General features: G+C 41.1%; 3 protein-coding genes and 1 pseudogene across 3 annotated transcripts; 2 read left to right on the forward strand and 2 right to left on the reverse strand.

Moving 5' to 3' along the window:
- Nucleotides 1-321: 321 nt before the first annotated feature.
- cdc5l (CDC5 cell division cycle 5-like (S. pombe)) lies at nucleotides 322-9179 on the forward strand. Its single transcript, XM_056435776.1, has 19 exons — nucleotides 322-517; nucleotides 1702-1805; nucleotides 2778-2939; nucleotides 3100-3227; nucleotides 3369-3468; nucleotides 3697-3823; nucleotides 3916-4007; nucleotides 4871-5015; nucleotides 5102-5293; nucleotides 5748-5896; nucleotides 5980-6154; nucleotides 6696-6860; nucleotides 6938-7018; nucleotides 7087-7341; nucleotides 7485-7592; nucleotides 7685-7774; nucleotides 8121-8252; nucleotides 8431-8511; nucleotides 8844-9179. Exons 1-19 carry the CDS (start codon nucleotides 473-475, stop codon nucleotides 8955-8957), a joined length of 2445 nt encoding a protein of 814 aa, XP_056291751.1. The 5' UTR covers nucleotides 322-472; the 3' UTR covers nucleotides 8958-9179.
- A 1-nt stretch (nucleotide 9180) lies between these two features.
- Nucleotides 9181-17075, reverse strand: supt3h (SPT3 homolog, SAGA and STAGA complex component). Its single transcript, XM_056435777.1, has 12 exons — nucleotides 17027-17075; nucleotides 16136-16212; nucleotides 12570-12654; nucleotides 11934-12020; nucleotides 11714-11810; nucleotides 11384-11538; nucleotides 11215-11290; nucleotides 10281-10393; nucleotides 10097-10201; nucleotides 9889-10017; nucleotides 9494-9583; nucleotides 9181-9324 (listed from the first exon to the last, which is right to left on the reverse strand). The coding sequence occupies exons 2-12, from the start codon at nucleotides 16198-16200 to the stop codon at nucleotides 9283-9285; spliced, it is 1044 nt and encodes a 347-aa protein (XP_056291752.1). The 5' UTR covers nucleotides 16201-16212; nucleotides 17027-17075; the 3' UTR covers nucleotides 9181-9282.
- runx2a (RUNX family transcription factor 2a) lies at nucleotides 15902-20614 on the forward strand. The gene is made up of 6 exons (XM_056435778.1): nucleotides 15902-15944; nucleotides 17727-17917; nucleotides 18021-18180; nucleotides 19058-19162; nucleotides 19819-19884; nucleotides 20272-20614. The coding sequence occupies exons 1-6, from the start codon at nucleotides 15902-15904 to the stop codon at nucleotides 20595-20597; spliced, it is 891 nt and encodes a 296-aa protein (XP_056291753.1). The 3' UTR covers nucleotides 20598-20614.
- Nucleotides 20615-21095: 481 nt separating this feature from the next.
- LOC130207601 (follistatin-related protein 1-like) lies at nucleotides 21096-24298 on the reverse strand (annotated as a pseudogene).
- Between the last annotated feature and the right edge of the window lie 3324 nt (nucleotides 24299-27622).

Here is a 27622-nt window from a genome sequence, read left to right on the forward strand (position 1 = left end):
CCTGGGACAGGGATGTCGTACGTGTACAGATTGTAAAGGCCTCTGAGGCAAATGTGTAATTTGTGATAATGGTCTATACAAAATAAAGTGAATTGAATTAAAGTACATCAAATTAAATAGCAGAGTATATTACATTTAAGATTTTAAATAATAAAGGAAATGAAAATAGTTGGAAAGTGTTTTGCAATTCACAATATTTAATTTGATTGTATTGTAATCCACTCGCAATACCACTCCAGTCCAGCTGGTGGCGCTGATGCGCCTCTCAACCTGTTCGCCAACCGGCCGCCAAACTCTGCGGCGGAAGCGTAATCCTGCGACACAAGTTTCCGGTGCGGTGCACGTACGTCGCTCCCCTCGCGCTCGGATTCAGTTCCAGTGTAAATCGTGAACGAACCTTTTTCTCCACGACTGGTCGAAAGTCTCCAGCGACCGTTTCTACCGCAGGAGGAGGAAGCAGCGAGCCGCCGCGATGCCGCGAATCATGATCAAAGGAGGCGTCTGGCGCAACACGGAGGTGCGTGTTTACCTGGCTAGCGTTAGCTCCATGCTAACCTCTCAATACGAGCCGGGCGCGAAGAAAACGCTCCACTCATTTTACTGGCCTTTAAACCCGCCATTAAAGTTGAGCTCTTTTTTAAATATATCTCTGGAGTTTATTTAACGTCACTACGTGCGTTTTGTTGCTTTTAAGTGACGTTAGCCGCGTTAGCAAACATGGCAGCTTAGCATGTGTGCTAACGTCAAGTGGTGGAGACAACTGCTCTAGAAATGACCCACATATTAAAGGATAGACGATAAATAAAGTACTTTATTAAACCCAGCGGGACATTTAACTGTGTCTGAAGTTTAAGAGCAGAAACACAAAAAAGAGCAAAACAAACTATAAATAAAATGCTTCTCAATAATATACTAAAGTGTTAACTGTTATTGTCAACATCTGACTGCGGATGTTATTGTTAATGTGTCTCCTGTGACTTTTGAAGAGGAGTTTTTAATTAGTTATTTATTTGTTTTGATTTTTAAATTGTTTGTTTGTGTATTTTATTCAGTAAATCAAATGCAATACAATATTATTCTATATAATATACAAAAGAGAAACACTGAAACGGTATAGGTAGAAGCAAAAAATGCTTCTAAATTTATATCCTAAATTGAAATCAAAATAAATCAGAAAATTTATATAAAATAAAGAAAAAAGAAAAAAACATTATAAAAATCAAAATATATTTATATATACTACCACATACATCTTCCATATAAATACGTTTTTAATTACACTTATAACTCTCAGGAATTGTTTTATAAATAATTCCCTTGAAAACCAAAAAGGAGTTCACCATTCTTACATCCATTTCAACATTATTCCATAATTGGACTCCTACAACAGAAATACATCTTCTTTGAATCCCTTGTTTAGCCTTTTGTACCGTGAACTTACAAACATCTCTCAAATCATATTTACACTCATGTATTGAAAATAAACTTTGTACACAGTCTAGCAGTGACTTCACTTTAGCTCTGTACATTGTCTGCAAATGGTTTTACATTTTCTTTTTCGTGTCCGCATCATTTAAAATTGTGAAGCTATCATAGTAATTCAGAAAGGTATCTGCATACGGTTAATTGCATGAAAAACAACAGCAAGATAACGCTTCATAATTTGTGCCTGCCGCTTTAATAATCTTCTTTTTCTTCCAGGATGAGATCCTCAAAGCGGCGGTGATGAAATATGGCAAAAACCAGTGGTCTCGTATTGCCTCCCTGCTGCATCGCAAGTCTGCCAAGCAGTGTAAAGCCAGATGGTGAGTCTCAACACAAAGACGTGAAGTTTGTTCATGACCAAGATCGAACGCGCCGTAATAATGAAATGAAAATATTGTAAAAACATGGTTCGTACGGTCATGGAAAAGTCATGGAATTTTAAAATGGTCATTTCCAGGCCTGGAAAAGTCATGGAAGTGTGTTATAATCACATATTCATTTACGTCGAGTTTGAAATAATTCATATGTTTTTTAAAGAAAGACGCTCAAAATATAAGCCGGCGTACGCTCTCGATACGCAACATGTTCTAAATTGTTCATGTTTATACCGAGATTTCAGTTTGGTCCTGGAAATTTGGTTTAAAGTTCTGGAAATCCATCGGTCAAAATGTGTAAGAACCCTGAAAAACTCCCGTTTGATTGGAAGCCAAGAATTTGAAGTATCGGGGAAAACGTCCGTTGTTGTTGTAGCTGGATATTTGTTCTGTGCGTCTTCTCTCTACACGGGTCCTCTGCTCAAGTCTCCATGGCAAAAGACATATTTTTTTCCCAATTTAAACAGAACTGGAACGGGCACTCGGTAGAGCGCATACCTTCGCATTTCACAAGATTGGGCATTGAATTATGAACATTTTGGCATTAGTTGCATGCCAATTGGATAGAAATCGACCGCGCTAAGGTAAAAAGAAGATTTTGACCTTTTCATGACCGTTGACTCGATCGATCCCAAAATCTAATCAAATGGTCCCGGATAATAACCAATCATGCCACCAAATTTCATGCGATTCAAAGAATAAGTTTGACCTTTTCATGACCTTGATCTTCGACCCGATCGATCCCAAAATCTAATCAAACGGTCCCCGGATAATAACCAATCATCCCACCAAATTTCATCCGATTCGGTTTAATATGCGAGTAACACGCATACAAATAAATAAGTAAATACACGGCGATCAAAACATAACCTTACGGTAATAAAAACTCTTAACTTTGTTTTTTTTGTCTGTCCGCAGGTACGAGTGGTTGGACCCCAGCATCAAGAAAACCGAATGGTCCAGAGAAGAGGAGGAGAAGCTGCTCCATCTGGCCAAGCTGATGCCCACCCAGTGGCGGACCATCGCTCCCATCATCGGACGCACCGCCGCCCAGTGCCTGGAGCACTATGAATACCTGCTGTAGGTTCACACACATTTATGCACTACACAGGCCTAACATCTACAAGTATACTGTAAATACAAAGCAGGAACTATTTCCCTGGACTGTGGGATACTCTGCAGTACAATGTGTGAAGCACCTCTATTGAGTATCTTACATGCCGTGTTTGTGTGTTTTTAGAGACAAGGCGGCACAGAGAGACAACGAGGAAGAAGTGGGAGACGACCCCAGGAAGTTAAAACCGGGAGAGATCGACCCCAACCCTGAAACCAAACCAGCCAGACCCGACCCCGTGGACATGGACGAAGGTCTGTTGACGACTGACCTCTTCCAGAAACTTCCACGGCTCTTTTTTAGACCTTTTAATGACATCAACTTGTGGGGTTTTCGCCCCTTGTTTTGATTTTTTAAAGTTGCGATGAAATGATTCTCCGTCTCGTTGTCTGCAGACGAGCTGGAGATGCTGTCGGAGGCCAGGGCTCGACTGGCCAACACCCAGGGCAAGAAGGCCAAGAGGAAGGCCCGGGAGAAACAGCTGGAGGAAGCCAGGTACACACACACACACACACACACACACACACACACACAGTATTTACCAATACTGGGTTATAATGGCTTCATCATTAAAAAAAGGAAGATAATAGTAATATACAAAATGTAATGCCCGATGTTCTCAGCTGCAGGATGGAAAACACCTACAAGTGTGCATACATCATTGAGTGTGTGTGTGTGTGTGTGTGTGTGTGTGCGCGCGCCCCCCCCCCCCCCCCCCTCTAGACGTTTGGCCGCTCTGCAGAAGCGCAGGGAGCTGAGAGCAGCCGGCATCGATGTTCAGAAGAAGAGGAAGAAGAAGAGAGGCGTGGACTACAACGCTGAAATCCCCTTCCAGAAGAAACCTGCGACGGTAACGACCATCAGTTGTTGTTGTTGTTTTGGTCCATTTCATCCAGCTTGATGTCACACCTCATTGATGTCACCGTGTCTGGTCACTTCCAGGGTTTCTATGACACCAGCATGGAGGAGTACAACAACCTGGAGCCCAACTTCAAGCGGCTCAGGCAGCAGCACCTGGAGGGAGAGCTCCGCAAGTCAGTAGCGCCACACACCGGGCCTCACACACGCACACACGCACACACAGACACAGGCACACACACACACACACACACACACACACACACACACACACACACACACACATATACACACACACACAGACAGATGGCTTAAACTAACACAAAACCACAGCCCCCCCCAAAAAATGTAATCCCATGTACATTTAAGAGGTGTGTGTATGTGTGTATATATATATATATATATATATATACTGTATGTTTTGGAATTCTCATTTTTAGTTTAAATACGACATTTTCACACTTTTTCATGTCTGAACTGAGACTTCACAAAATGTTTGGTCATGAATATTTGGTTTGAAGTCCTGGAAAAGTAAATCAATTGGTCTCCCTCTCTCTCTTCTCCTTATCCCCTATCGCTCTATCTTCTCTCCCTCTTCTCCTTCTTTCTCCATTCCTCTCCCTTTCTCTCTTCTCCCCTTTTCTCCCTCTCTCTTCTACTTCTTTCTCTTCTCTCTCCTCCCTCTCTCTTCTCTCTTTCTCTTCTCCTTGTCTTTCTTTCCCTCTCTCTTCCTTTCTCCCTCTCTCTCTATGCTTTATAATTCTCAGTTAGATTAAATACTGCATGTTTTCACTTTTTCATGTTCACACGGAGACTTCACTAAATGTTTGTTGGTGTGATGGTTGAAGTCTGTGAACCCTGAACGTTCATAAATTATGATTTTAATATTGTCTCCTGGTATTTATCTGCATTTAAACACGACGAGAAACGTGAGGGAACAAAATAAAACTTTGAGAACGTCGACGTCTCGAAGAAGCTTCCAACTCTTCTGGCGAACCTCGTGTTTAACTGACGATCTGTTCCCCGTGTTTCCGGCCAGCGAGCAAGAGGAGCGCGACAGGAAGAAAGACCGGCAGAAGATCAAGAAGAAGAAGGAGAGCGACCTCCCGTCCGCCATCCTGCAGACCAGCGGCGTGGCCGAGTTCACCAAGAAGCGCTCCAAGCTGGTTCTGCCGACGCCTCAGGTACCCGGCGCCGCCCCGAGTCCGACGCCCGCCCCCGAAACGAACGCCGCGGTAATCGAGCGTTTCGGCTTTCCTCCCCCCCGCAGATCAGCGACATCGAGCTGGAGGAAGTCGTCAAACTGGGCGTCGCCAGCGAGGTCGCCCGGCAGGCGGCGGAGGAGAGCGAGAGCAGCAGCTCGGCGTCCTCCGCCCTGCTGTCGGAGTACAGCGTCACCAACGCCATGTCGGCCGGGCTGCACACGCCGCGCACGCCCACGGTGCAGGACCGCATCCTGCAGGTAACACACACACACACACACACACACACAGAAGAGGAACAAACTCGCACTCATAAGGATTATTTAAAATGTCACATTATTTATTTTTAGCATGTTCAATAGATTTTTTTATTTACTTTATTTTTACTAATATTCTCCCTCTTTCATACATTTTAATGAACTAATATCTTATGGGTTTGATTATTTTAACGCTCAGATGCCGAGTCACGCTCAAGACGACTCATTACGAGATTTAATCTCAATTCAATTCTAATTTCAACAATAATATCTATATTTTTAAAGTCGTTTCGGGACTGTTGCAGCCCTAGTGGACATCTGCATGCATTTACAACAATAAATAAATCATAATTACAGGAATACATTTGACAATGAAAACAACGCAACTTATTCTCTCATATTTTCTGATGAATAGCATATATGTTTTAATGTTGTGTTTTAATCTTTCCGTCCTCAGGAAGCCCAGAACCTGATGGCTCTGACCAACATCGACACGCCTCTGAAGGGCGGCCTCAACACGCCGCTGCAGGACAGCGACTTCAGCGGCGTGACGCCTCAGCGGCAGCAGGTGCAGACGCCCAACACCGTCATCACCACGCCGTTCAGGTAAGGAGGCCACGCCCCCTCCTCCTCAACTATTATATCTGCGACGACGCCGTTAAACGCTCGCCGCCGTGTGTTTTCCACAGAACCCCCGGAGGAGGCCAGGGGTCGGAGGGCAGCTTGACGCCGCAGGCCGGGGGGGCGCTGACCCCGCGCGGGCCGGTGACCCCGGGGTTGACCCCGCTCCGCACGCCGCTGAGAGACAAGCTGAATATTAACAGCGAGGAGCAGCTGACCGACCCGGCGTACACCAAACACATGGTAACGACCTGCTTCTCGTAATACTGAGAATACAACTACTGGCCACCAGGGGGCGACTCCTCTGGTTGTATAGAAGTCTATGCTTCACTTGTTAAAGCTGCATTCTCTCTCCTGACCACCAGGGGTCGACTCACGGAATTTAAGCCCGTAGGACGAGCGGTGCGAATGTTAACCAACTAAAAAATCTAAAATCTATACATAAATAAATCTATACATAAATAAATATATAAAAGTCAAAATCTATATTTTCACAAAAAACACAATTATTTTTGTACATGTTGACCAATAAGGAAAAAAACCTTGATTTTTATCACATGTCAACGTCGGGTGATTCAAGGGAACCGCCCCCTTATTTCTGGTGCCGTGTTTTTATTAAAAAAATTAATGAATGATTACATCGTCAACTAATGTTGGTGTTCTGGAGCTCCACCCAGGACCTCCTGACTCCTCGGCGTGTCTTTAACCGTTCGTAGAGCCATGTTTGGTGTTTTTGGGGGATATAAAGAGAAAGAATAAGCAACTGTATTAACAGCACCCCCAGCAAAAGGAGAGCCTGCAGCAGCTGAGGCAGGGCCTGCTGTCACTTCCTGTTCCCAAGAACGACTTTGAGATCGTTCTCCCGGAAAACGCAGAGAAGGAACTCGAGGAGACGGAGGCGGAGGCGGGATTCATCGAAGACTCTGCGGATATAGAGTCACGCAAGAGGGTACGCACACGCACACACGCCTCAAACGCTTATTAACCTCGTATGGAGACATGACCCCACGTGTCTCTGTGTCTCAGGTGATATGCGATGCCGAGAGAGAGAAGGAGCTGAAGCTGCGACACACTGCGGTTCAGAGGAGCCTCCCCAGACCCACCGAGGTGACGCCACGCCCACTTCCTGTTGTTGTTGTTGTTGGAATGGCGTTCGCTGACCTCGTCTCCGACAGGTGAACGAGTCCGTCCTCCGCCCGTCCTCCATGGAGCAGCTGTTGGACCTGCAGCTGGCCGAGGAGCTCATCAAGCAGGAGATGATCACCATGCTGCACCACGACTGCCTGCACCACCCGACGGCCAGCGCGGCCGGCGGGCAGCTGCAGCGCGCCAAGGCCAGAGGCCCCGCCTCCACGTCCAACAACGCCTCGCACATCGCGTACCTGGAGGCGCATATTTACAAGCCCGTCAGCACGGAGGACATGGAGCAGGTGACGTACACGTCTTACTACAACCAGAGTCGCCCCCTGGTGGTCAGGAGAGAGAATACAGTGTTAACACATGAAGCGTCACTATTCTGTGTTTAAGAAGTGATTATTTACTAATGAGGATGAACTGTTGCGTTAACAAACAGGCGAAGACGGTGCTGGCAGCAGAAATGGAGGTGGTGAAGGGCGGAATGGGCCACGGTGACCTCAGCATGGAGGCCTACAGCCAGGTGTGGGAGGAATGCTACGGACAGGTGAGCGTCCCTCTGTCGCCCTCAGCGTCACAAGAAGTCAGGAGCTGTTGATTGACCTGGTCTCTCCCTCTCTTTCTCTCTCTCTCCTGCAGGTTTTATATCTACCGGCTCAGAACAGGTACACCAGAGCCAACCTGGCATCAAAGAAGGACCGCATTGAAAGCCTGGAGAAAAAACTAGATGTGAGAAAGGCGAATAGAAGTTGTCCCTGAATTTATATATATTGTTTTATATATATATTTTTTTGTTTGTGTGAAAATATATAAATATATATATATTTTTAAATATCTTTATATATATTTATATATACATTTTTCCAAATATATATTTTTGGTTTTGTTGGTGAATATATATATATATTTATTTAAAATAAATATTTTTATATATTTATATATATATATATTTAGAAAATATATATTTTTGTATATTTATATATTTTTGTGTGAAAATGTATATATTTATTCTTTTTAAATATTTATATATATATATAATATATATTTTCATGGCTGCCACTTTTTCCCGCCCCAGGTGAACCGGGGTCACATGACCGCAGAGGCCCGGCGAGCTGCTAAACTGGAGAAGAAACTGAAGATCCTGCTGGGAGGGTTCCAGTCCCGAGCCCTGGGGCTCCTGAAGCAGCACAGCGACCTCTGGGAGCAGGTATGGATGTTTAAAAACTGGTCCCAGATCATCTATGGTGCTATACACATTTAATCTGAAGACATCCGTGACCTTTTTCCAGATGTCAATGTCTTGTTTTATTGAATAAAATATGAGTGGTGTCTTTTAAAAATATAATGTATAAATGCAATGATGCAATACTCGTGGTGTCCACCAGGTGGAGCAGTCGGCCACAGAGCTGGAGACCTTCAAGCAGCTGAAGAAACAAGAGGACATGGCGATCCCCCGGAGGAAAGAGGTAATTCATCTTTTATTAATCTATCTGTAAACGTGTATTTATTTAATTCAGCGTTTCCAATTAATCAAAAAGTGAATAGTATCAGAAAAAAATCTTAGATGTCATTTATTAAGCAGTTATAACTAAACAGTAGAATTATCCAACTTCTGTTTAATCATTTAGGGCATTATTAATTTATCTAAAATTATTCAACAACCGTTTAATATCATTAAACTTGTTTTCGTGAAGTTAGACAGAGAAAAACATTCTGAATATGAATTAAATAGTTTTCCAAGCTTAGCTTTCACTTAATTGATTCTCTGACTTCATTCACGTCGCTCCGTGTGTTTCAGGCCTTGAAGGAGGACGTGGAGCGGCAGATGGAGCGCGAGCGTGAGCTGCAGCAGCGATACGGCGACATCGTGATGGAGCGCGAGGGCATGATCAACGGCGCCCAGAAACACTGACGGGCTCAAACGCTCCTCAGACACGTGGATTATAGCGGAGCATTTAGAAACAGACAAACATTGTTCATCGTAATGAAAACGTCTTTTTTTTCGTTTACCATTTCCGTCAATTCCAGAGCTTAAGCCCCGCCTCCTCGTTGCTGTGTCCCATGCTGAGTTCTGAGCATGCTCAGTAGTACGTTGTATTAATGACCAATAAAGTTTTTTTTCTTCTCAAACTGACGACACTGCATCAAGTATTTTATTTGTTTTTCAAAAAAAAATGACGTTTTTATTACAACAGAAGAACAAAAAGTTATTCCTGCAAACCGTCCCTCTTCTCCAATCAGCAGGCGAGGAAGACCATCCCCCTCCTCCAATAGGCACTCTGACACACAGAAGGGGGGGGGGGGGTTACAATCAACTTTAAGTCAGTCCAATAGAAACAGGAACAGCGTGTGTATAAATACACTATTTAATGTCAGTGGGAAGGAAGTATTGCGATGGATTCAAGGACTCCAAATAAATTGAGTAAACCTGAACACCGTTGTCCGTACCGTGTGTCTGTAGCTGTATCTTCTGATGGCCTCTCGGACGTGGCCGGGCTGGATGGCTCCACTGGGAGGCTCCACTGCAGCCGGACAGCTCTGAAACACGTGTATTAATACACACACTAGTGTATTCATACAACATAGGATATATCTCGTATATCTAGATAGTATATTTAAGAAACATTCATATGTACACACACACACACTGGAGGTACATTAGGACAAGTCAACATACTAATGCTTCTTTTTCAACATTTGACAAAATGAAATTAACGTGTCATTTTTTTCATGACATCTGGCACTTAATTTATTTACAATCCTTAAAAAATTAAAATTCATTTAGACTTCGGCACACTATGGGAAAAAAAATGTCTTTCATGAAACTAAATACACACTCGCACCTTTTTGCGTTTCCTCTGCCTCGCCCGGCCGTCCAGGCTGCCGTTACCCTGTGGGAGGGGCTTTGACGAGTGGGAGGAGCCTGGAGTAGAAGGGGGCGTGGCTTCAGGGGAGTCTGGATCCTTCTTAACCTGGAAAGGTGGAAATCAAGACGTTACAACACTGTGGCTACACTATAGTTAGTGTGTGTGTGTGTGTGTGTGTGTGTACCTCAGTGTGAGTGTTGTACTGGATGTAGCTGGTAGAGATCACATGACTGATGGGATTCGTCTGTGCAGTCATTTCCTGCTTTACCAACAGAGACAAATCCACAATCTGGAGAAGGATACATAAATATTTTTATAAAACACACACACACACGACGGAGTGCAGCCGTAACGAGTCGACCCGTTACCTGGGCGACCGTCTCAAAGGCCAGGTAGGACAGGATCTCCATGGAGATGCTGTTGGGCTTCAGCTCCAGACTGCTGCAGTCCAGCCAGTCGCGGAACTTAGACGCCTTCTTGGCTGGAAACAAAAATACACACAAATTTGTTTAATGTTTTTTTTTTTAACCACAAGGTAGTTTTTAACTGCAGTGATTGTACCGTGTCCTCGTATTTTATATATTGTTGTGTGTTTGTGTTTGCTGCTTTATGGACTCATGAGTCTGGAAAAAAAGGAATATATATATATATAAATAAAATAATATCAATACAAATATATATATAAAAATACACACATTTATTTATATAAATAATAATAATAAAATAATAATATACATGTATACATATATATATTTTTTTCTTCTTTTTCTTTTTGAAATGGGATCAATTGTTTTAAATCAATAAGTAAAACAAGTTTAAATTCCATCTTCACAAATGTCACTATTGCTTTTGTTGTGTATTTTTTTAATTTGTGTGTGTATTTTTATTCATTGCAATACAATATTATTCTATATAATAACTAACTAATATGAAATAAAGAAAAATTATATACATCTTCCATATACATACATTTCAATCACACTTATAACCCGGGAACATCTTTTTTTTCCTGTATTATATTATTGTAAATACTTTGTTTTTTGTTGGGAAAACATTTGAAAACTATTTGCCCATTAGGGACATTTTACGAACCAAAAAAACAACAAACAATGCGCAAGATCTTTTTTAAGTCGTTGATCCACGCAGACAACGAATCATTTTGCATTAATTATATTTGCTCATCTGCATTTGTAGTCAGGCAGAACCGGGCCGCCTCACCTGCTGCATCAATAAAGATTTTTTTAAATGTCTTTTATCAACTTCCCAGAGCTGATCGCGAGAGTCCCTCGATTAGAACCTCACCGAAGCTGAGTTGCCGACTCTCACAGAACTCGGAGTACTGGCCCTGGTCCATCTCTCGGGTCTGACGCTCTAAACGCTGGAGACACACACACACACAAAATCAATAATCAACATTTAGAAACACTCAAATCTACCGTCGACCAGTCCAATCGGTGCTGCGGCCTCGTACCTCCATCCGCTCCTGTTTGACGGGGTCCACTTCCTGCCTATCGGCCAATGAGAGGAGCTCTCCAGTCTGATCCATCCACATCAGGAAGTCCTGGGCCAATCGCTGCCTCCGCTGGTTACCGCCGGCAACGCCACCTGGAGGCGCGGCCGACCTGTCTGCAGCCACACACACACGGGCGTAAAGTTAAATATATGAATGTGGTCCTCAAACATGCATTTAATGCATTTAATGTACTTTAAAACAACAAAAGAGTGAAACACAAATATTAGTAATTAATGTGATCTCAACTTTTTAAAATGTTTTTAACGTCGTCGCTCGCCGTGGACGTACCGGTGTCCTGATGCACGTCTTCATCCTCCAGAGTTTTGAGTAGTTTGGATTTATAATCTCTGAACTGGAGATATTTTAATAACCTCGCCACCTTCCTCTGGAGGGGAATAATAAATAAAAAGGGGGAGGAGCATCAACACGCGGATGCAATCAATCATAAATATGCTAATATGCTCTAAAGGTGGAATTTAGTAGTTTTTCCTGTGTGTGTGTGTGTCACCTTGTCGCGCCTCATCAGGAACAGGATGTCCTCGGCTGAAATGACCCTGGACCCGCGGAGCGACGCCCCCTCGCAGGCCTGATGCAGCTGATGAACCGACCAATCACGTGGGGCGGTCGAATTTGCATCGAGGAGCAGGCGTCACATCGATCAGAGTAATAAAAAAAAAGAGTTGGGGGACGAGCGGAAAGTTTAGATTCTAGTCTTTTAAAATAATTTTATTAAGATTGTCTTCACGATCTTTGATTTCTGGGGCATGAAGCCAAATGTTAATTTATTTTACAAAAAAAATAGAAAAGTGGAAACAAAGAAAATAGACAGATGGGAAACTTAAAATATTAAAAAGGTTTTAATTGTTAATTTAAATTCAGAAACTGCAACATCAGCAGTTTCTCTTCAACGTCTTACAGCCACGCTGTGAATATACTGCTTTCTTTAATTCTATTATAGATGAACAGATGGATAATAAAGATGAATAATATAAATCTGCTTGACAGTACGATAAACTATCACTTTACACATCCTAAAAAGCTTCTCGGCAGATTATAAAACCAACTCCACTTTTAGGAGGTGCAGAATTAAAGTGGTATTTTAAAAAGGAGATATTTCTTTGCTCCAGCACTGTCTCTACGTTACCATGGTGATGAGCTGCGTGTGCACGACGTCCTCCACCAGCGCCGCCGTCTCGTGCAGCGGCCGGCGAGCATCGCCCAGAGCGAACCTGAAACATGCATTGGAAATATATATATATATGCGCAAGATAAATAAAATAAAATATAATATATATATATGCGCAAAATAAATAAATAAAATATATATCTTTATATGTAAGAAGATACATATTTTGTATATATATATAAAATATATATATTTAAAAAAAAGATGTATATATATATATCTTTATATACAGGACTGTCTCAGAAAATTAGAATATTGTGATGAAGTTCTTTATTTTCTGTAATGCAATTAAAAAAACAAAAATGTCATGCATTCTGGATTCATTACAAATCAACTGAAATATTGCAAGCCTTTTATTCTGATTTATTGCTGATTATGGCTTACAGCTTAAGAAAACTCAAATATCCTATCTCTAAATATTAGAATATCATGAAAAAGTATACTAGTAGGGTATTAAACAAATCACTTGAATTGTCTAATTAACTCGAAACACCTGCAAGGGTTTCCTGAGCCTTGACAAACACTCAGCTGTTATAAATCTTTTTTTTAACTTGGTCTGAGGAAATATTAAAATTTTATGAGATAGGATTTTAGAGTTTTCTTAAGCTGTAAGCCATAATCAGCAATATTAAAAGAATAAAAGGCTTGCAATATTTCAGTTGATTTGTAATGAATCCAGAATGCATGACATTGTTTTTTTAATTGCATTACAGAAAATAAAGAACTTTATCACAATATTCTAATTTTCTGAGACAGTCCTGTACATATACACACACACACATTCTTTTTAAAATATATATATATATATAAACACCTCTTTTTAAAATTTATATATAAAAAGATATATACAAAAAAGGATACATGTATATCAACATCACTGTGTCCCATTTAACTAAATCATTTTCCTCCATAAAATGTTTCAAAAGATCCTTAAAAGACAATTTAATTGTGTTTATTTATGCATTAATGTCCAAATATTGCTTGGGCAATACGATATATTATATCTATAGTTGCTTCTTACGGGGACTACTGCACACACACACCTATTGTTGTGTATATATATATATACAGGACTGTCTCAGAAAATTAGAATATTGTGATAAAGTTCTTTATTTTCTGTAATGCAATTAAAAAAACAAAAATGTCATGCATTCTGGATTCATTACAAATCAACTGAAATATTGCAAGCCTTTTATTTTTTTAAATATTGCTGATTATGGCTTACAGCTTAAGAAAACTCTAAAATCCTATCTCATAAAATTTTAATATTTCCTCAGACCAAGTAAAAAAAAAGATTTATAACAGCTGAGTGTTTGTCAAGGCTCAGGAAACCCTTGCAGGTGTTTCGAGTTAATTAGACAATTCAAGTGATTTGTTTAATACCCTACTAGTATACTTTTTCATGATATTCTAATATTTAGAGATAGGATATTTGAGTTTTCTTAAGCTGTAAGCCATAATCAGCAATATTAAAAGAATAAAAGGCTTGCAATATTTCAGTTGATTTGTAATGAATCCAGAATGCATGACATTTTTGTTTTTTTAATTGCATTACAGAAAATAAAGAACTTCATCACAATATTCTAATTTTCTTACAGTCCTGTATATATCACATTTAGGAAATCCCTTTGCCAACAACACTACGTCGTCATATCTTGTATATTTCCTGAGTTCCCGTGTGACGGCTCACGTTTAAACATTTAACAGCTGGAGAAATTTGTTACATGCAAATATTTTTTAATTGGTTTTCCAGAAAAAGAGGAAAAAAACCACATTATTTTGTCTGTACTGCATGACATATATCCCAAGACCACGTCTCTCTCTCTCTCTCTCTCACACACACACACACACACACACACACACACTGATACACACACACTCTTTGACCTCAATGGGGCAAACCTCAATTTGCATCCTCACTGGCCACTTCCATGATGGCCGTCTAACCTGAAGCCACATCCTGGAGCTCTTTCCTCCTCTCCTCCCTTCTGTGCATACAAAACACCAAACAGACCCCCCCCCCCCCACACACACACACACACACAGCCCCCCCCCGCCTTCTGGGCCGTGATTGGCCGTCAATCACACGGGGTGAGGTTTGGGGTTGTGGGCAGGTTGGTCGTTTTAGGTTTTGGGGTTTAGTTTGGATCCAGCCTCTCTGACCGCCAACACCAACTCTCTGCAGCTCCCACACACACACACACACGGTGAGTACCCCAAAACCCACACACACACACACACAGAAAAACACGGTGAGTACCCCAAAACCCACACACACACACACACGTGACTTCTTTTGAAAAACCCAATGAAAGATCACAATTGACAGAAAAACAATTCCTTGTGGTTTTATATAATAACAATAACATTATACAAGTATAATAGTTTTACAAATTTCTTTTTCAAAATGTTTCTTTGTCTATTTTTAAAAGTTTCATTTTCCATTTAAAAATATTTAATTGTACCTTCTAAATGCTTCATTGGCCATTTAAAATTCTTTCACTGTCCATTTAAAAAATGTTCATCCTCTATTTTTAAATGTTTAATTGTCCATTTCTTAATGTTAATTTTGCATTTTTTTTAATGTTTAATTTTCAATTTAAAAATGTTTAATTTTGTAATTTTGTATTTTAAAATGTTTAATTTTCAATTTTAAAATGTTTAATTTTGCATTTCTAAATGTTTTTTATTGTCTATTTTGTCCATAAGATTATTTTTATTTTGGAGCTGTACATCGTGTTAACCAAGACTGCAACTAATGATTATTTATCCAATTGTTTTCGTGTATTAATGAAGCGTTTTGTCTATAAAATGCCAGAAAGGTGAAACTTGTGAATTTATATTTCCTAAATCCCAAGCGATCGACTTCCTGTTCAAACAGAAATCAGATTCCTGCAGAGAAAGAACCGAACAGAAGCGCTTTTCTCTTTTCACCTGTCAAACATTATTTATCATTATTTCTGAAGGTGCGTTCACACCAAAACGCGTGAGTTTACTCGCTCGACCAGTTGGTTTTATTACCGACATCGTAGGATATTTCTATTAATATTGTGAAATAGAAATATTTGATTTCACAGGAAGTGGAAATATTTTTCAATCTTTATTTACTGAGTTTTCCTCCAAAAAAATTCAGCTCAGATGGTATAAGAAGAAAAACCCAAAACAATTAAAATGTTAGTTTTTTTTAAGTCAACCTGTGAATCTGAATGAATACAATAATAATAATAATAATGTGAAGCAAAACAGTTTAATCTCACACACTCTTCTGTCATTTTGTCAAACAGGATTTTATGGCTTCAAACAGTTTGTTCAGCAGCCCCATGCTGTACTGGGGTGAGTCTGTGTGTGTGTGTGTGTGTGTGTGTGTCTGTGCACATGTGTCTCTGTGTCTCTCTCTTTCTCTGTGTGTGTGTGTGCATTTGTCTGTGTGTGTGTGTATGTCTCTGTGTCTCTCTGTGTGTATGTGTGTGTCTATCTGTGCGTGGGTCTCTCCCTTTCTCTCTGTGTGTGTGTGTGTGTCTTACATCATGCTCTGTAGCTCCGGGATGAAGCTGGTCCTGGCTGCCGGGCGCTCTTTAGATCCGGCCATGAGGCTCAGAACCTGACGACAGCAACACGCACGCACATACACACACACACACACACACACACACACATTAAACCAGGACCTCTAAATGTAACGTCTCCATCGTATCACTTATATATCTTCAGTGTCCCGGTCTCACTGGGTGTCTGCTCGTCGGGGTGAAGCTGAATGCTCAGTTGCCGGTTTATTAGGTACACAAAGCTAACATATAAAACAGGTTAGAGTTCAGAATCTGTTGATTATTACTTTACAGTTTGTAATATCAAATCAATCAAACTTCTATTTCAGACTCACGGTCCAGATAGTACAAAACATTAAAAATAATGAAATACATACAAAAATTACAAGTAAAATACATTTACTTACAGGTGAAAGTATATAAGTAAATATACTAATTAAATAACCCATCGTAGAGATTACGGATAACATTGCTCAACTTTAAACGTCTCTAAAACGACCCCAAAACACAAACACATGACGTCAATGTCAACAACAGAGAGTCGAAATATGGTCCGTAAACGCAACACGTGAGCGTTCCCCTTTAAAAACACGACCACGAGCTTAAAATAACAAGATAGCAGAAACAGATCCCAGGCAAATTCACACGTGCGCGCGCACACACACGTGCGCGCGCTACCCACAGGTGCACCCCGAGGGGACAGGTGGTGTGACCGCAGTAACTTCCCCTCCGGCAGTAGAATCTGAATGATAATGCGCCGCAGGTCCCTCCTATTCAAACGCTGCGGTGGATCAAACACAACGCACGAGGAGGAGGAGGAGGAGGAGGGAGACAGAAACAAAAAAAAAGTGCACAAATAGTTATTTTCACCTGAGTCTTTGGGGAGAAACGTTGTCGCTGCTCCTGTTGACGCTTGTTTTCTGCTTTCGGCGCGATTTTATGACGTCATTGAGGAGGACGCGCGGCGATTTGGGAGTTGAAGTTTTCTACACTTCCTGGTCGAAAACGTCTTCTTTACATTGTTAATTTGAAACAATTAAAACTTGGTGTAGTTTGACTAAATACATATATATATATATATATATATATATATATACAAAATACACCACGTTTTAATAATATATATATATATATATAGGTTATATATATACATAAATATAGGTTCAGTCAAATACACCCATTTTAAATGTTCTATATATATATAGGATTTTAAAAAAATATATATATATATATAAATACTTTTTTATGTATGTATATGTTTATATATATATAGAACAGAAATATATATTTTTAAATCGTATATATTGTATGGATATCTAAAAATATACATATATTTATAGGTTCAGTCAAATACACCAAGTTTTAATTTTTTATTTAATTTAATTTAACATATATATATATAAATATATATATACGTATATATACATTTATATATGTATATATATATATATATATATATAGGATTTTTAAATATATATATATATAAATACTTTTTTATATATATAAAATGTCAAATATAAAAGAATGGCCTGTATTTCAGAGGATTGATCTCTTCGTTGCTCCTTCTCAGATCCGGTAGTGAAGCGTCCGCCAACGCCGTCGCCCGCCGACCGCCATCAGGACGCCCGTGAGGGCCGGCCCCGCCAGCCGCGCAGCACAGCGCCCCCTAGAGGCCTGGTGCAGACCGACAGCCCGAACTTCCTGTGCAGCGGCCTGCCGCAGCACTGGAGGTGTAACAAGACGCTGCCGAGGACCTTCACCGTGAGGAGGCGTCTGTCCACCGGCAAAGGTCACCAGAGGTCACGTGGATGCTGTGGTTCCTGACCCGCCGCCCCCCCCCCCCCCTTCTCTCTCCATCCTCCAGGTGGTCGCCGCGTGCAACGACGTGCCGGACGGCGTGGTCGTCATGGTGATGGCCGGCAACGACGACAACTGCAGCGCCGAGTTGCGCAACGCCACCGCGACCATGAAGCAAGGCCACGCCCACTTCAACGACCTGCGCTTCATCGGCCGCAGCGGCAGAGGTAGAGTATACTCCACAGTGAGAGGAAATGAGGGGAAGTGAGATAAAGGGAGAGGAAATGAGAAGAAGAGAGAGAAAGTGAGAGGAAATGAGAAGAAGAGAGAGGAAGTGAGAGGAAGTCAAAGGAACCGAGAGGAAGTGAGAAGAAGCGATAGGAAGTGAGAGGAAGTGAGAGGAAGTGATAGAAATTGAGAGGAAGTGAGAGGAAGCGAGTGGAAGCGAGAGGAAGTGAGAGGAAGTCAAAGGGACCGAGAGGAAGAGAGAGAAAGTGAGAGCAAATGAGAGAAAGCAAGAGGAAGTGAGCCGAAGTGAGAGGAAGTGAGAGGAAATGAGAAGAAGAGAGAGGAAGTGAGAGGAAGTCAAAGGAACCGAGAGGAAGCGATAGGAAGTGAGAGGAAGTGATAGAAATTGAGAGGAAGTGAGAGGAAATGAGAAGAAGAGAGAGAAAGTGAGAGTAAATGAGGGGAAGCAAGAGGAAGTGAGCCAAAGTGAGAGGAAGTGAGAGGAAGCGAGAGGAGGCGAGAGGAAGTGAGAGGAAGTCAAAGGGACCGAGAGGAAGAGAGAGAAAGTGAGAGGAAATGAGAGAAAGCGAGAGGAAGTGAGCCAAAGTGAGAGGAAATGACAGGAAGTGAGAGGAAGTGAGAGGAAGCGATAGAAAGTCCAAGGAACTGAAAGGAAGTGAGAGGAAAAGAGAGGAAGTGAGAGGCGTTGAGAGAAAGTGAGAGGAAGTCAAAGGAACTGAGAGGAAGTGAAAGGAAGTGAAAGGAAGTGAGAGGAATTGAGTGGAAGTGACAGGAAGTGAGCGTGATTCTGACCGAGAGCTTTGCCCCCCCTCCAGAATGTGTCTTAATGTACTAGTATTGGTTCCTTTCCTTCAGGTAAGAGCTTCACTCTGTCCATCAACGTTCTGACGGCGCCGCCTCAGATCGCCACCGTGCAGCGAGCCATCAAGGTCACCGTGGACGGGCAGCGGCTGCCGAGACGTGAGGCGCCGTGACACGCCGGTCAACCCGAGAGCTCTCGCTCAGTCACGCTCACTTCCTGTCACTTCCTATCACTTCCTGTCACTTCCTGTCACTTCCTGTCACTTCTTGTCCCTTCCTGTCATTTCCTCTCACTTCCTGTCACTTCCTCTCACTTCCTGTCATTTACTCTCACTTTCTCTCGCTTCCTTTGACTTATTCTCGCTTCCTCTCGGTTCCTCTCATTTCCTATCACTTCCTCTCGCTTCCTTTGACTGCTTCTCGCTTCCTCTCGGTTCCTCTCACTTCCTATTACTTCCTCTCGCTTCCTTTGACTTATTCTCGCTTCCTCTCGCTTCCTCTCACTTCCCCTCATTTCCTCTCACATCCTCTCTCTTCCTCTCACTTCCTCTTGGTTCCTCTCACTTCCTGTCATTTTCTCTCACTTCCTTTTCACTTCCGCTCACGTTCTCTCACTTCCGCTCATTTCCTCTCACTTCCTCTCACATATTCTCACTTCCTCTCATTTCCTCTCACTTCCTCTCACATATTCTCACTTCCTCTCACTTCCTCTAAATTACTCTTACTTCCTCTAATTTCCTCTCAATTCCTCTCTCTTCCTCTCACTTCCTCTCTCTTCCTCTCACTTCCTCTCACTTCCTCTGCTCGTCTCCCAGGACAGAGGCAGAAGGAGGGGAAGTCGGCAGTGTTCCGGTTGCCTAGCAGCAGCACGTCATCATCAGGTACATGTTGTTTAACTAAAGTATAATTATCTTAAAGTTTGTGTTTATGTTATTTATCATCCACACTTTGAGGAAACTGTATTATTTGTCATGCTCTCGTCACTTCCACAACAATAATAACGCCAACATATAATTATTGGGGTATTTTTTATATCAAAACTTAATCAACAAGATGATTTATTAATATAGTAAAATGTAGAATATGTCATCTAAATGTAGTCAACATGTAAGATACCTTATAGAAACAATAGGTAACAACTTCAAGAACATTATAATAATATATATTTTTACCTTTCTAGTTTTTTGCCACTTTTATTTTGACTTGCGTGTGATCAAACTGTTGTTGTTGTTGATGTTGTTGTTGTTGTTGTTGTCGTCTCTCTTCAGACTGTAGACCCTATCCCTCCTCTCGGTGGACCGAGCCGTCGTTCCTGGGCCAGGTGACCTCCTTCCCTCCGACTCCCAGAATGCACCACCTGCCTGCCCTCCCCTACTCCAGCCAGCCCGCCGCCTACAGCCCCTTCCTGTCCGCCGCCCCACCCCCCCCGCTGAGCCACGGTGGTCCGTTCCAGCCGGGCAACTTCTACTACGGACCAAACCAAACGCTCCAGACCGCGGGGGAGGAGCGCAACGTCGTCGCCACTCTGGCCAATTACATAGAAGGGGCGTGTCTCTCGATAAGAGGGGAGGAGCCTGTCTGGAGGCCTTATTAGATACAATATTGTGGGGGAAAAACGTTTGTTTGCTGTGATTTATACATTATTATTTATTGCATTTAAAGAAATATTTATTTATTATGCTATTGCTTCTGATTATTGTTTAATAATTATTTTATAATATTTGTTTAGACAATACATTAACATTGTAAGCCAAGTTTCTTCCTTTCTAAAAAAAATGCCCAATTAAATTACTAAATTACTAAAGTACAAGTACCTTTAATCTGTATATAATATATTTTTTATTAATCAGATACTTAAACTTGCTTGAGGAAGATAAGCAATTAAAATAAACGCGTAGTCAGCTTTATTTATTAATTAATCTGCCGATGGTGTGTTATAATCTGATGACAACGAGATGAAATAAACCCAGACTTTGACATGTTCTTGGTGGTACATTCAAGGACATATTATTAAAATTACTTTATTATTCTGTTAAAATGCAATAAAAGTCTAATTGTGTTGCAGGATATTCTAAATTCATTCTGCTGTAAATAGTGTATTAATAAAGTGATTTTATTCCAGTTTAAGGAGCCGAGTAGAGCTCAGTGCTGCCGGTCCTCCTGCAGGGCGTTGAGTTCTCCTGCTCCACTCCTCTTCTGTCACTTCTTCTTCTGCTCCTTCCTTCACCTCCTCCTCCACCCGACGCTCCCCTGATACACACAGACGATCAAGAAATCAACTGATGGAGGAGAAAAAGCCTATAATCTACATATTCTATCCAAACAGGCTTATTATTATGATAAAAACACATATATTGTGTGTGTGTGTGTGTGTGTGTGTCCTCACCGTTGCAGGTCAGACCCAGTTTCCACATGCACACACACACTTGTTGCACTCCATCCGAGTTTCAGCTCCGCCCTCCAGCACCTCGTCCTGCAGAGCGCACTCTGCACCAACAACACCGCCTGCTTCAAACTACTTCACATCTAGGATTACTGGCTTTATTCATGTGTTTAATCCTGTAAAGAAGGAGTCCACGGCCCACGTGACTCGTGTGTGTGTGTGTGTGTGTGTGTGTGTGTGTGTGTGTGTACTTCTCTGCTGTGGCCGGTAGGAGGCGGTGAGGCAGTTGATGAACTCCGGTAAACTGAGCTTCCAGTTCGCGTTTTCATCCGAGAGCTCGATGAGAGCGTCAACGCACAGAGACCTGAGACACATGAGCATAGACTATAGACTATGGACTATGGATTATGGACTATGGATTATAATGGAAACATCATATTGAAAACAAGTCAAACTTGCAGTTAAATTGTTAATAAATGACTTTATTTATTTTTTAACCAGATCAGATGAAGCCTTAGTTTTCTCTTCAGGAGCACTCAACATGTAAAAGTAAGTCAGAAAGTAAATAAGTAATTAAATAAATAAGTAATTAAATAAATAAGTAAGTAAATAAGTAAGTAAGCAAATAATTAAGTAAATAAGTAAGTAAGTAAATAAGTAAATAAGTAATGAAAGAAATAAGAAATTAAATAAATAAGTAATTAAATAAGTAAATAAGTAATTAAATAAATAAGTAATTAAATAAATAAGGAGGTAAGCAAATAATTAAAGAAATAAGTCAGTAAATAAGTTGTATGAAATGGATACACTGAAGTAAAGTGTTGTGTGTGTGTGTGTGTGTGTGTGTGTGTGTGTGTGTGTGTGTGAGTGTGTGTGTGTGTCTGTACCTCAGCAGCGTGTTCGTCTCCAGCCGGTTGGAGGACGTGAGGTTCAGGGACGTCTCGTTGTGCTTCAGGAAGATCAGGAACTCTTCGGAGTCGAGCTCCGAATCCCCGTTGGCGTACGCCTGCGACGCACAGACACCGTTTGCCGGATGTTTAGTACCTCATTCACTATATCCTCATTCACTGTATCCTCATTCACTGTATCCTCATTCACTGTATCCTCATTCACTATATCCTCATTCACTATGTCCTCATTCACTGTATCCTCATTCACTGTATCCTCATTCACTGTATCCTCATTCACTGTATCCTCATTCACTATGTCCTCATTCACTTCCTCCTCCTTCGTTTCCTTCACCTTGAAGTATGTTTGCAGCAGCGAGTCGGCGGAGGTCTCGTTCGAGGCCTCGTTGTCCGATTGGACCTCCTCCTGAATCCACTGGATCACTCGGTCTCTCAGCCAATCACGATGCGACAGGAAGCACACCACTGCACACGCACACATATAAGGGGAAATGTAGATTAAAGCGACGTTCTCTCTCTTAAAGGGACAGTACGTCCCCATTTTTGTTATGCAGACTTAGTGGGGCTCACGTCTGTCTTCGCTGGTTTCTCTGCAAACAGAAACAAACAATTGTCACAACTCACACGCCCTGTTTTAACTGTGTGTGTGTGTGTGTGTGTGTGTGTGTGTGTGTGTGTGTGTGTGTGTGTGTGTGTGTGTGTGTGTGTGTGTGAGTGTGTGTGTGCTGACCCAGACAGTGTCCCCGGTGCTCCACATGTATCTTGGTGTGGGTGGTGCAGGCGTCTCGGTGCAGCTCACAGTGGTTCCTGTAGGATCTGCTGTTGCTGCCACAAACCCAGTTGTCCATCCCATCACACTGCTGCAGAGGGACACACACACACACACACACACACACACACACACACACACACACACACACACACACACACACACACCCTCCACACACACACACACACACACACACACACAATGTTATTGAGCCAGCTGGACAGCGATGCAGCTCATTTATACATTTTAGATCGTTGTTTCCTTAAGCTGAGCGTTACACCCTCAACTTGGGAAACACAGATTCTCCTAAACAGACATTCAAAGTCCACACATTCCTGTGCACTCACACACACACACACACACACACACACACACACACACACACACACACACACACACACACACACACACACACACACACACACACACACACACACACACACACCTGTTTGTACATGTGAGGACCCTCAGTTACATGACGCATTCCTGCTAAACTTCAATCATCAGTATTTGTCTGACTCATAGAAACTACACAAATACACACGCAAACATACACACACACATACATACATAAACACACGCACACACATTTTTTACCTTTTGAACGAAGTCATCATCGGCTCTCTTTTTCTGTATATAAATATATATATATATATATACTGTATATTCTAAATATATATATATATATATTATAAATATAAATATATATTATAAATATATGTATTCTAAATATATATATATATATATTATAAATATAAATATATATTATAAATATATGTATTCTAAATATATATATATATATATTTATACATATATATTTATATATATATATATATTCTAAATATATATACTGTATATATATATATATATATATTAATTTATACATATATATATATGTATTCTAAATATATATATTCTTAATATATATTTTCTAAATATATATATTCTTAATATATATTTTCTAAATATATATATTCTAAATATATTTAACATTGTCTCACATATTTGTTTTCCACAGACTCATTCTGAGTTTACCTTGGCCAGAGGAGAGGAGGAGACGAGAGGAGAGGAGGAGATGAGAGGAGAGGAGGAGACAAGATGAGAGGAGGAGACGAGAGGAGAGGAGGAGATGAGAGGAGAGGAGAGGAGGAGATGAGAGGAGAGGAGGAGATGAGAGGAGAGGAGGAGACGAGAGGAGAGGAGACGAGCAGCAGGAGCACTGAGAGGGTCAACATCTGGAGAAGAGATGGAACAGAGGGAAGAGGAGAAGAGAAGGAGACAGGAAAGAGGAGAGGAGGAAAATGAGATGTAAAAACAATGCTAATAATAATGCTAATAATAATAGTAACAACGCTAAAAATAATGATAATAATACAAATATTAACAATAATAATGAGAATAATAATAATAATAATATGAATACTGATGATACTAATAATAAAACAGGCGTACCGTGTCAGTCCAACAGGTCTTCCAGTAGTTGTTTTTCTGTAATCGACCAGTCAGCATTCAAACAGCCTGTAAGAACTAATCAATGAACCAGTCAATCAATCAATCAATCAATCAATCAATCGGGTGATTAAATCATATCCAGAATATCCAAGTTGTCAGTATCCATGTTGACGGAGAGTTTCTGACCCAGTCGACCGCTTTAATGAGAAGTTGAAGGCTCGCGACTCGCCGACATGTTGAGCCGACGTCAAGCAGCCGACAAGGAAAGAGGAGAAGTTACACAAAATACCACAAAATAATCCATAAACTCACCAAAAAAACACTTTAAATGGATTTAACATTAAGGTACGGAATGGAGTTCGTAAAGATTAATGAAAAAAGATGTAATTTAAAGTAACTCACAGTAATTAACACACCATTCTCCACAGAAATATTCACAAAGACACTGAAGAAAGAGTTTAAACTAAAAAACAATGAGAGACAAACAACTGTGAAAAGATCATTTTGACTGAATGCTTTATTATAATACTTATTAAATTAATTCATATTGTTGTGATTTTATTTTTGACGACTACATTTCTCCTCTTAATGAGTCACATATAAATAGATTTGAGTTGTTCCTGCCTTTTTATAGATTATAAGTCAAGATGTGAGTATGTATATATGCATATATATAGTTGTGTAGTATTAATATTGTAATAAAATATTAGGAATTAAACTCAATGCAAAACAACCAAATTTAGATGGTATTTAAGTTGTAAATAAATAAATAAATATATATTTACATATGTATACATATATTTTACCCTTTAAGTAGTTAGTGAAACATCCCACTTTAATTGAAAAGTTATGTTACAAAATATTAATTTAAATATCTAACAGTACATTACAATAACAGTATAATTTTTTTGTATATATATATATATATATATATATATATATAGTATATATAATTTTCACCACATCAATAGAAATACATGTCTGATGGATGAAATGTGAAAGCGGTTCAGATTATGACATATTGTTGTTTTCATGTTGTTGTTTTCAGGCTTTGAGGAGCATCGTATTATTTTTTGCTGCAGGAGTATAAAAAAAAGTGTTTTTACAACTAGAAAATAGACTTTTAATCTAATCTTAATTTAAACTCTCAAACTGCACGTTGTAGTGTCGCACTGCGGCCAGCAGAGGGCAGAGTGTCCTCATTGGTTTTTATTCCCTTCAAAACGTTGTCTCTGCGCACGCAAAGTTTAAAGTGGAAAAATAATAATTATAATAATAATAACTTTATTTATAATTTTGTAGGATATCTAAGAATTGCATTACTTCTTATAGCTACAAATGCTTCAAGAGAACAGCTTGTGGTCACGGTTTCAGATTAGAAGACTGCAGAGTCCCAACTTCCCGCTGTAACTTGGCTTTGAGATGTGACACGTGGTCTACATGTCGGTCCCCGACCAATCGCAGCTCTCCGTCTTTTCTGACCTTTGAGAAGTGATCGGGAATGCGGCGCTTGAGACCAACTTCTCTGGTTGTCGAGACTCGAGACGAGGTCAGCGAGCGGTACTCAGAAGACAGTAAACTGCAGAGCCTCACCTGGAGCAACTCTTTGTTGCACAGTATAGATCTATGATGGACAATATCGTGTTATTATTACGTTCTCTGTACGCCGCTCCATCTAGGATGGTTTTGGAAGAGCAATCTCAAACTCCTTTTGAGGACAGCCTCTCACTTTCTCGGAGGGGTAAACTATTCTCTTTGCGAGTCCTCTAGTCCAACCTCTCGTCTAGTCCAACCTCTAGACTAGTCCAACTTCTAGACTAGTCCAACCTCTCGTCTAGTCCAACCTCTAGACTAGTCCAACCTCTCCTCTAGTCCAACCTCTAGACTAGTCCAACTTCTAGACTAGTCCAACCTCTCGTCTAGTCCAACTTCTAGACTAGTCCAACCTCTCGTCTAGTCCAACCTCTAGACTAGTCCAACCTCTAGTCTAGTCCAACCTCTAGACTAGTCCAACTTCTAGACTAGTCCAACCTCTCGTCTAGTCCAACCTCTAGACTAGTCCAACCTTTAGACTAGTCCAACCTTTAGAATAGTCCAAGCTCTAGTCTAGTCCAACCTCTAGTCTAACCTCTAGTCTAGTCCAACCTCTAGTCTAGTCTAACCTCTAGACTAGTCCAACCTCTAGACTAGTCCAACCTCTAGTCTAGTCCAACCTCTAGACTAGTCCAAGTCCTGATCCCACGTCCAATCACATCCTTCGTCGCCTATGTAAGATAAACAGAAGTAGCTCTAGTGGCGCGGTACTTATAAGACAGTAACCTGCCGAGGTTGTGAGTTCGAGCCTCACCTGGAGCATTAATATGTTGGGCAGTATTGTGTTCATATGACCTTTCTGGAAGCAGCCTCTCCCTCTCCGTCTCGGATGGCTTTGAGCAGCAGTCTCAAACTCCTTTGAGGACAGCCTCTCATCTTCTCGGATGTAGCAACTATTCAAAGTCCTGCTCCCATCAGGTTAATTTCAAGTACAGAAGAGGGACGATGTGTATAGAAATGCTCCAGGTGAGGCTTGAACTCACAACCTCTCAGCATGGCCCCACAGTATTCTGTCTCATGAGTACCGCTCGCTGACCTTTGGCGCCACCGGAGCTACTTCAACACGTCTTCTCTGAAGTCTGGAACTGAAGATCTGCACTAAGGCCTCGTCTGAAGCTCGTTCCCTCGTGACTCCGTCCTCCAAACGGAACATTAACTTCTTCTAGTTGTCTTTTACGTTCCTTTGACTGAAGTTGCTAGAAGTGCTTTAGTTCTTGCGTTGGTCTTGGTTTTCTTCCGGCCTGGTTCCTCTGTAGCTTTGGGTTTAAAACTATTAATATATAAATCCCAACCTCTACCTCTCATGTCTCAGAGAAAGAAAACACTTCCCTCAGCTCATTGTTGGCTTCAGACGATCATCAGGTCAGCAAAAGACGCCCGATGATGAACATCCGTCTGATTGGACGACCACACTCCTCCTTCGAGGAGGAAGAACTCCGCTTCTCTGCTGCCGGAGGTCAGAGGTCAGCGTCTAGAGGTCATCCGACATTCAGATACGACACGCTTCACAAAGG

This window comes from Pseudoliparis swirei, chromosome 17 (genome assembly GCF_029220125.1).
Source record: "Pseudoliparis swirei isolate HS2019 ecotype Mariana Trench chromosome 17, NWPU_hadal_v1, whole genome shotgun sequence".
Taxonomy (NCBI): Eukaryota; Metazoa; Chordata; class Actinopteri; order Perciformes; family Liparidae; genus Pseudoliparis; species Pseudoliparis swirei.